At 40.9% G+C, this 10,240-nt stretch overlaps 1 protein-coding gene across 2 annotated transcripts in view; it reads right to left on the bottom strand.

The window, feature by feature from the left end:
* Positions 1–5,085: 5,085 nt before the first annotated feature.
* WASHC5 (WASH complex subunit 5) overlaps positions 5,086–10,240 on the bottom strand; it is a 67,273-nt gene continuing 62,118 nt past the window's right edge. For both annotated transcript variants that reach the window (XM_072603090.1, XM_072603091.1), the window contains 2 exons: positions 6,739–6,826; positions 5,086–5,491 (listed from right to left, as the gene is read on the bottom strand). In XM_072603090.1, the coding sequence (XP_072459191.1) occupies positions 5,435–5,491; positions 6,739–6,826 (145 nt within the window). In that variant the 3' untranslated portion in view covers positions 5,086–5,434. The remainder of the gene's footprint in view (positions 5,492–6,738; positions 6,827–10,240) is intronic.

Below are 10,240 nucleotides of genomic sequence, written 5' to 3'. Positions count from 1 at the left end.
AGAACTAATTTTTCTTTCTTCTCAGTGAAGCAGGATGGGACACAGGGAAGTCAAAGGAAACCTAGTATTAGGAAGGCCAACTGAGGCTGTCCCTTCTCACTACTTAAGCAGAATGGATTGACTGTCAGTGGATAGAATGAAGAGATTCTAGAAATACACTCTATGGCAAGATGAGCATGCTAAAAGGGGAAAGGGAATAAGCATTTATTCAGCACCTGTTGAGGTTCGGAGTCCTGGGGACCCCAAAATACGGACACACCAGGTCCTACCTAATGAATTCGACTCAAGCCTTCTTTAAGCCAAAGAAAAACAAAGTTTATTATTAAAGATTCATCATACTGGGTTGACTCTTAAGAAGCCTCACCATTTGCAACACTTGTGCTGGCAAACAGGCCAGATAGAATCTGAGCTAGACTGAGTCGGAGCTAGGTTGAATCTATGCACCTTCATGGAGATAAGAAGGATCTCATATACAGAAAGACTGGGGGAAGAAGCCAGGTGTCACCAAATAGTCTGGGGGTTCCAGGGATGGTCTTGATAGGAGTGGTCAACTTGGAACGTCTAGAGGTATGGTCTTGATTGGAATGACCAGTATAGAAGTCAACTCTAGGGAGGATCTTGGTGGGAGTGACCAGTACCCTGGAGTGACTAAAGATCAAATCTAGGGAGGATCTTGATGGATTTTGATAGGATCAAGGGTGGGGAATATGGCGATATGGACCTCAAGAGAGTGCTAGATCAAATAAGGGGAAACCAAGGAGCTTTCAAATGAAAGCTTTAGACAAATGAGACCAAAACTCTTTTGGGCTAAGAGACAAAGGCTCGTACCCCATCCCACCTTCTATATGCCAGGTACCGTGTTAAATGTACTTTACAAACATTATTTCATTTGCCACAACAACCCTAGGAGGTAGGTTCTATTATACTATACTCATTGTGCAGCTGAGAAAACATAGGCACAGAGAGGTAAAGTGGCTTGCTCAGAATTACGTAACTACAAGTATCTGAGGCTGAATTTGAATTCGGGTCTTTTGACTTCTGGAGCAACACTCTATCCATTGAGCTGCCTGCCTTTAAAGAAGAATATACGAATTGAGATCAAGTGAAGAAAAAGCACATTCATGTCTCTTATCTCAGGCTGAGTCTGGAGCATTGAGTGGAAAGCAGTCCCTGTTCACTATTTAAATGAATAGGGTTTAACCCTTTTAACTGGGAAACTCATGCCCTGGAGACCCTGCTGTTCTGATTGCTAAGTGATTCACAGGCTCTATTCCAAGCAGGTCCTTCACTTGACTTCTCATTCTCTCCTATATTTTCACCTGCTCATCTTCCCATTCCTCCTCACGGTTTTATGGTTCTGGAAACATGATCAAATTAATTCAGTTATTGCTTCCAAAAGACAAGTGTCAATATACTCCTTTATGGTCTCATTGCTATCCCTATAACTTTCTCACCATGCCACTATCTCACCCTGGCCACCACACCTATATTTCTGTTGTCTCCCCTCATTAGACTATTTGACTCATCTTAAGAGTGCTGGGCCTGGAATCAGGAAGACTCATCTTTCTGAGTTCAATTCTGGCCTCAGACACTTAACAGCCCTGCGACTCTGGGCAAGTCACTTCACCCTGGTTTACTTCTGTTTGCTCATCTTTAAAATGAGCTGGAGAAAGAAATGGCAAATCACTCCAGAATCTTTGCCAAGAAAACCCCAAATGGGGTATTGAAGAGTTGGACATGACTGAAATGACTTAACAAATTAGAAAGTAAGTTTTACAGTGAGCAGGCACTATTTTTGCTTGTGTATTTGTATTACTAGTGTTAAATATAATGCTTGGCACATAGTAAGCACTTAATAAATGTTTGTTCATTCATATAATTAGTCATTTTTAAAAAATTTATTTTTAGTTTTCAACATTCATTCCACAAGATTTTGAGTTCCAAATTTTGTCCCCATCTCTCCCCTCCACCCACCCCAAGACACCGTGCAATCTGATTACCCCTTCCCCCCTATCTGCCCTCCCTTCTATCACACCCTTCCAATTCTCTTATCCTCATCCCCTCTATTTTCTTGGAGGGCAAGATAGATTTCTATACCCCATTCCCTGTATATCTTATTTTCCAGTTGCATGTAAAAACAATTTTTAACATTTGTTTTTAAAACTTTGAGTTCCAACTTCTCTCCCTTCCACCCTCCTCATCCATCCCCACTGGGAAGGCAAGCAATTTGATATATGTTATAAATATGGAGTTATGCAAAAGACTTCCATAAAAGTCATGTGAAAGACTAACCATATTTCCCTCCATCCTATCCTACCCCCCATTTATTCTATTCTCTCTTTTGTCCTTATCCCTCCTCAAAAGTATTTACTTCTAATTATGCCCTCCTCCCATTTGCCCTCCCTTCTGTCATTCCCCCACACCCCATTTATCCCCTTCTCCCCTACTTTCCTGTAGTGTAAGATGGATTTTCATACCAAATTGAGTAAATCATTCATTTTTTTTGCTGAATTTGTGAATTCAATATATAATTGAATGATATATATGTTGAGTTACATATAGTTCAACTATATGTTGAATTTATGTAAGTTAAATATACATATGACTAATGTGCTGACTTTTCTTGAATGAATATAAATTATTTTCCAGTTCTATTGATGGAATCCTAGTCACTACCCCTAGCTAGCCACTACCACCAGACTTAAATTTTCCAACTTTGTGTTATGCCTCACTAGAATAGCAGGTGTGCCCATGTTCTCAAGCACATTATCCATTTAGCCTCAGACAGGACAATAGCCAGCCAGTCAGAAAGCAGAACCAACAGGACATGGACCAGGATGTTCAACTACTAAATCACAGCCTAAGTGGACTCCTCGAGTTGTCAGGCAGCAAACACCATTATCGACTGTTCCTCGGCCCTTTCTGAAACCACACTGGCTCTCAGGTAGATGGCCATCTTTCAGGTGAAGGATCAGCCTATTAAGGAGGACTCTAGCAAGAATTTTGCCAGCAATGACTAAGAGAGAGATTCCCCTGTGATTGTTGCAGGACAATCTATTTCCTTTACCTTTACAGAGATGGACAATGGAAGCATCCTTCAACTCCGGGGGGATAACCTCCTCTTGCCATATAACCTAGAAAATTTCAGTCAGCTTTTGTATGAGCAATGGTCCCCCTACCTTGTAAATCTCAGCTGGAATAGAATCAGCACCAGGTGCTTTACCACATGAAAGGAGTCTAATGGCCCTCAAACCTCTTCTTCAGTTGGAAGTTCAGTTAAGGAGGGATTGGCTCAGCATTGATTGATGATGGTCTGTTGAGAACACTGGAAGTGTTCAGCCCATCTCTCTAGGATCATGTCCTTATCATTAATCAATGTGGCTCCATCAGCACTGAGTCATTGTGATGCATCATAGGCTTTTGGTCCATAAATAGCTTTCAGGGAATCATAAAAGTGCTTTGGATTGTTACTATCAGCATAAAACTTAATTTCATCTACCTTCTTACTGAGCCAGGAATCGTGCATCTCTTTAAGCTTTGCTTGTACTCTGCTTTTGATGGAATTAAATGCCTTCTTAGAGGTGGATACCAGGAGCAGAACAGAGGTCTATACACAACATTTGTGGATCTGACCAAGACCTCTGACACTGTTAGTCATGAAGGCTTATGGAAAATTATATCAAAATTTGGTCGCCCAGAGAAGTTCATCAATACTGTATGTCAATTTCACGATGGCACGTTTGTCTGGGTTTTGAATAATGGACAAAGCTCTCGTGCCTTCCCAGTCACCAATGGAGTGAAACAGGATGTTTTCAGCCATATTGACAAATGCTTTCAATGAAGATGAACAAGGTCAACTACCGTACTGATGGCAAGTTCTTTAATTTGAAAAGGTTACAAGCCAAGACCAAAGTGGAGGGAGTGTTGGTGCATGATTTTCTTTTTGCAGATGATTGTGCACTCAATGCAGCCTCTGAAGCTGAGATGCAACAAAGTGTGGATCAATTCTCTGCTGCCTGTGCTAATTTTGGCCTAATAATTAACACCCAAAAAACAGAGGTGCTCCATCAACCACCACCACACCATCCATATGTAACCAGTGGTTACAACAAATGGAGAAGTTTTGAATGCTGTGGATAAGTTCACTTACCTTGGTAGTGTACTTTCCAGGGATGTACACATTTACAATGAGGTTGATGCATGCATTGCCAGAGCTAGCTCAGTGTTTGGGAGGCTCTGAAGAAAGGTTTGGGAAAGAAGAGATATTAGACTGACTACCAAACTGAAGGTCTCCAGAGCCGTTGTGCTGACCTCATTGTTATATGCTTGTGAAACGTGGACAGTCTACTAGTGCCATTCCAGGAAACTGAACTGCTTCGATTTGAACTGTCTTAGGAAGATTCTAAGGATCACCTGGCAGAATAAGGTACCAGACACTGAAGTCCTTGCTCGAACTGAACTGCCAAACATTCAAACTATGCTTCAGAGAGTGGGGTGGAGTGGGGTGGGGTGCCCTGTGGGGTTCCAATTCCAAGTCTAATACTCTGTGGCTGTGGGATTTCAGACAAGTGGCTTAATCCTTCAATACCCCAGGAAACTCTGTGAAACTATAAATTACAATTGCTGATGTGCTTTGGTGGATGTTTCTGCAGGGAGTTCCCTACAACAATGAAATCACAGGACTGGATTAAAAAAAAGTATTATAGGAATGCTGTAATAGTATATTACTATTATAGTAGTAATATTACTATTACGTAGGTATATATATGATGCAGTGGGTACAGCCCTCAGTCTGGAATTAAGAAGACCAAAGTCCAAATCTAGCCTGGGACTCTTACTTGCTGCTTACTTACTTACCTTGGGCAAGTCATTTAACTTCTGTCTGCCTCAGTTTCCCCATCTCCAAAATAGGGATAATATCTCCCAGGGTTGTGAGGATAAAATAATAAGCACTTTGCAGCCTTAAAGCTGTATATTAACTCTTAGAAAGATCATAAGATGCAAAAGCATAGACTGAGGTGGTGTTTGCTGCAAAAGGGTTTATATGGCAATAAATTATTTTGAATCATTTAAAAACAACAAATATTCTTGGTACATGTATTGTTTATTGAAATAGAAAAGTCAAGGTTGCACAAATAGCTCTTTAGAACATAAAACTAAATGCTTTTGTCCATAGCAATTAATTATATTCAGCATTTATAATATGCAGTACAAAAGTGTTCTGCATTTACATGATATAAATTGCATATAATATCATGATTAAACAATGGTAAGGACATTAATGTTGTGAGATCCATCTTGTTCAGACTGCTGTGTTTCCCACACTGAAGGGAAAAAAATGCAGGTAAATGATTTGTTGAATTTTGTTCCTATGTTCCAAATTCAATGATGCTGGGAGACTTACAAGGACATTCCTTTTATTATTTTAAAAAAGTCATAGGACTGTTCTGAACTCATCAAAAATGAAATTAGGCACGTGTGCTTCAGCAACCTAAAACCCAGAAAGCAGAATGAAACATTTATTATGCAATCAAATTCAGAGCAAATACCAAAGAGTCCACATATAAGTTCTTATAATATTTTCCCTGCTTAAAGGATATCCAAGGTAAAGAAATTCTATTTCTCATTAAAATAAGATAAACATAGCAGAGGAGAATCTTTGTAAATATATTTGGGCTTCTGTCCCTGATAACAAGATCACTATGTTTGCCTTCATAGCTGCTAAAAGCACATGGCTGGTCACTGTCCAGACTCTAGCACTGTGATCTGACACTGAGGGTTCTTTGCCCTATTCCTGATTTCATCACTGGACCCTCATTTCTCTGAATCATAGTTATTTGTGTATCTAATGTGACAATTCAAATGCCCTGAGAGATGTTAACCCTTCCTTAGGGTTAACCTTAGGGGTCATTTCACACCTTAGCAGAGATAAGTTTGAGAGCAAGTCTTAGGGCAGGAATGGGGCTCAGGATGGATAGGACAGGTGTCTGGGTCTGAGTCAAGGGAGAGAGTCACTTAACAGGACTGCTGAAGGCAGGCCCTGCTTGAAGAAGGAATCTTGTATCTGACATGGGTGAAAAGCAGAATGAGATTTTCTGGAAGGAAGAGTTAGTGACTGTAGCTTTAATCTCAGCATAAAGGTACCAATGTTTTATAGACATTTAAGACTGTCTGGCTCTGAAATAAAGTCATAATTACCCATAGCCATGGGACCAATATGTTTACTTATTAATTTCAAAAGTCACAGTTACTCCTATGTGTGTGTGTATGTATACATACACACACACATATATATAAATGTATAGATACATATTACATGTAGCTATACATATATAGGTATGTTATGTATCCTTCTCTTCCTCACCCCCCGTCCCCTTACACAGAAAGAAAGCTTAATGGCTCTCCCTATCTGAGGAACTTTGCACAACTTGGGGAGCCTCCTGTTGGGAGAAGGGAAGAAGGTGCAGGGCAGGGACGGGACTGTATGCCTCTCCCTCAGTGCCTGGCAACAGCCCTCTGCCTGGACAAGGCAGGAGCAGCTAGAAGAAAATGGGCTCTATTGTAGTGGCCTGAAACACGTACAGAGCAGCTCTCCACCTATAGGGGAAGGCCAGCATCCTCTCCCCTACTTGGTTCCCAAAATGAGCATGTTCCATGCCTGGGTTCTGGCCTCTGAGCTGAGGCCCTGCTGGCCTCCTTGCCACCCAGCCTGTCTTGGGTTATTCTGCACAGTCTTACCCTCCTTGGTAGCTTTGTGTAACGAACATAATCCTCCAGAAACATAAGGGCACCTACTACATCAGCAGGCATTTCTGGAATCTTCTGGCTGTAACAGAGAGATTGGTCAGTACTTTAACAAATGGTATTCTGAAATATTAGTAAGTTACTGAAGGAAGATATTCTCTTACTAAACATCATATTTTAAAACAAATTAACAGACATGTCTCTCCCAGTAGACTGTAAGGTCCTCTAAGACAGAGAGCTTTTTCCCTTCTTTGTATCCCTAGTGCTTAGCACAATGCTTGGCCTGACACCCCCTTCACCACACTCACATAGCCACCATCTTAGTTTGGGTCCTTATCACTTCTTGTTGGAGGCCTCCTAATTGGTCTTCCTGGCTTCAGTCTCTCCCCACTCTCATTCAACCTTCACAGACACCAACGTGATTTTCTGACAGTAACCTCCCTACTCAATAACCTCCAGTGGTTCCTTATTACCTTTAGGTTCCAATCTGAACTCCATTTGGCATGTAAAGCTCTTTACAACCTGACCCTTTCCTAGCTTTCATGTCCTTACCTTCTCACCTTTTTTGGTCAAGAAACAATCTGCCTACTTCTTCACACATGAGGCTCAATCTCTGGTCTCTCTGTTTTTGAACTGGCTGCTGCCAGGACAGGAAAGATCTCCCACTTCATCTATGCCTCATAAAGGTATTCCAAGGGAATTCCAAGTTCCTTTAGGATCCAGCTCAAATGCTCCCTTTGTGGGGAGGTCTTTTCTGGACTGTCAGTGCCTTCTTCCTTTGGGTTATCCTCCGGCCACTCTGTCTCTTGCACAGTCCTCTTTAAGGACATAGTGGCTCCCTTATTAAAATGTAAGCTCCATGAGAGAGCTTTTTTGTCTTTTTTTTTTTTTTGGCCCCAGCCCTTAGTACAGGATCTGGGACATAGCAAGCCTTAATAAAATACTTGATGATTAATTGACTGATGAGATCTTATGACTGTATTAATAGGCATAGTTCATTCAGAATAAGGAAGCAACAGTCTCACTGTACTCTGCCCTGGTCTGGCCATACATCTAGAGGATTATGTGCAACTTGGCATACATTTTAAGAGAACATTACCCATCTACAAATATGTGGGACAAGATGAGTAGTCAAGAAACTTGATATTTAACCAGGTGATGATTACACTCTGCAGGGTCATGACTGCTGGTGTCAAATATTTTAAGGGCTGCCTTATGGAAGTGGGCTTAGATAGATTCTGTTTGGCTCTACAGGGAAACAGTGATTGCCAAGTTATAGGGAAGGCTCAAATACAAGGAAGAGCTTTTTAACAATTAGAAATTTCCAGCAATTTAATGGGCTGCCTCAAGGTAGAGTTTCCCTAGTTACAGGAAGTGGTCTCAACAAATCTAGATAACCACATGTCAGGCACAATGAAGAGATTGCTACATGGCTCGGAGGCTGGAGAAGAGGCTACTAAGGTGACTTTTCCAACTCTAAGATTTGATAATTCTATGGGTGAGATAGAGGAGTTCAAGTCCACTGCCATTAGGTTTTAGATCTATACTAGCTATAAAGAGAAATGGAGATTTTTATGATTATTAAAAATGAAATGTAAGAGAATAATATTCCCAGCACAGAAACTATATAGATATGCAGCATACTGAGAACCCAGAAAACCAAGAGAAGCAGAGATGTCGGAAATGTGTGCCTTGTACACCCCAGGATCGTGTAAATTTCTCTTTTGTCTCAATCCTATTTGGACATTGTTCTTGATCCCTTGGCAGCCTTTGGACACTTAATCATCCTCTTCTCCTTGATACTCTTTTCTGGAGGTTTTCAAGATACCATTCTCTCCTATCTACAAGACCACTCCTTCTCAGTCTCCTTGGCTGGATCTTCATCTAGGTCATATGCACTAACAGTGAGCGTCTCCCAGAGCTTTGCCCTGGGTTCTCTTCTGTATTTCCTCTATACTATTTTACTTTGTAATCTCATCTCAAATCTATTATCTTGCCCTAACCTCTCTGCTGACCTTTAGTCTCAAGTCTCTAACTCTACTGAATTTCAAGTAGACATCTTTAACTCAATGATTATAGCCCATCTTCCTAGTCACCTAGGCTTGCAACTTAAGTGTCATCTTTGACCCCTCCCTCTATCTCTCTCCTTCTATATCTAATGTATTAAGGCCTCTTGATTTAACTTTTGCAGCATCTCTTGAATATACACTTTCTCTCCTCTGACATTGCCACCACCCAGGTGCAGGCCCTCATCACCTCATGTCTAGACTACTGTAAAAGTGGCTGGTTAGTCAGCCTGCCTCAAGTCTCTCTCCACTCCAATCTATCCTCCACTTAGCCCCCAAAGTGATTTTCTTTAAGAGCCCATCTGATCATGTAACCCCCTTACTCATTAAACTCCAGTATCTCCCTATCACCTCCATGATTAAGTACAAAGTCCTCTGTTTAAAGCCCTTCAAAACCCTCCCCCCAGTCCCAGTCATCTTACATTTATTCCCCATCACTGGATATATTCTTTCATCTACTGACACTGGCCTCCTGGCCATTTCATGAGAAATGCTTTGCATCTCTTGGTTCAGAACATTTTCCATAGCTATCTCCCTTGCCTGGGATATTCTCCTCCTCATCTCTACTTCCTGGCTTCCTTCAAGTTACAACTAAAATTTCACCTGCTACAGGAAATTTTTCCTAGTTTCTCTTAATTCTAGCGTCTTCTCTATTTTTACTTCCTAATTTTTCTGTATAAAGCTTGTTGGTATCTATTTGTTTGCTTATTGTCTTCCTGTGAGACTGCAAGCTCCACAGGGGCAGGGACTGTCTTCTGATTTTCTTCGTAGCACAATGCCTGGTATTATAGCAGGCACTTAATAAATATTCAATGACTGACTGGAAAGCGGAGGAAAAGCTGAATCAGAAGGAATTAGAATTTTTTGCTCTAAGAGGTAGTACAAATTAGAAGTTTTGTTTGTTTTTTTTTCAAATCAAGAAGCAATTTCTATATCACTTCTCCATTATATTACCAGGGGCTCAAAATCTTCTGGGACTTGACATCCTAACTTTTCTAATCCCCAGCAAAAGTCTGTGGATTTAATCTCTGGGAACAGCTCTGATAGAGTGCAATAATTGTCTAATAATTTGGAATCCAATTTATACCCAGAAAACAATGATGACATACCACTGCACACTCTTACCTTTAATGACTGCCAAAACATATCTGGCCATACTTGCATTTGACTCTATCCCTCTCTATTAGAATGGCTGAGGAAGGTTAATTTGCCTTAAGCAGACGATTTTGTACATTGCTTTAGAGACCTTCGTGACCAGCATTTCCTTATATTATTTATGGATAGAATAAAGAGGAGTAGGATTCTAGAAATACAAAAGGAAAAATGTGCACTCCCAGAAGGTCAGATGATTCCTCCTTGATCTTGACAAAGGGAAAGGCCATCTTTTTGGCCTTTCTTCCAACTGTTTGGACTGGTGTCAGTGTAGAGTC

Source organism: Notamacropus eugenii, chromosome 4, assembly GCF_028372415.1.
Source record: "Notamacropus eugenii isolate mMacEug1 chromosome 4, mMacEug1.pri_v2, whole genome shotgun sequence".
Taxonomy (NCBI): Eukaryota; Metazoa; Chordata; class Mammalia; order Diprotodontia; family Macropodidae; genus Notamacropus; species Notamacropus eugenii.
The sequence above is the reverse complement of the archived record's forward strand: the minus strand, read 5'-3'. Positions and strand labels throughout refer to the sequence as shown.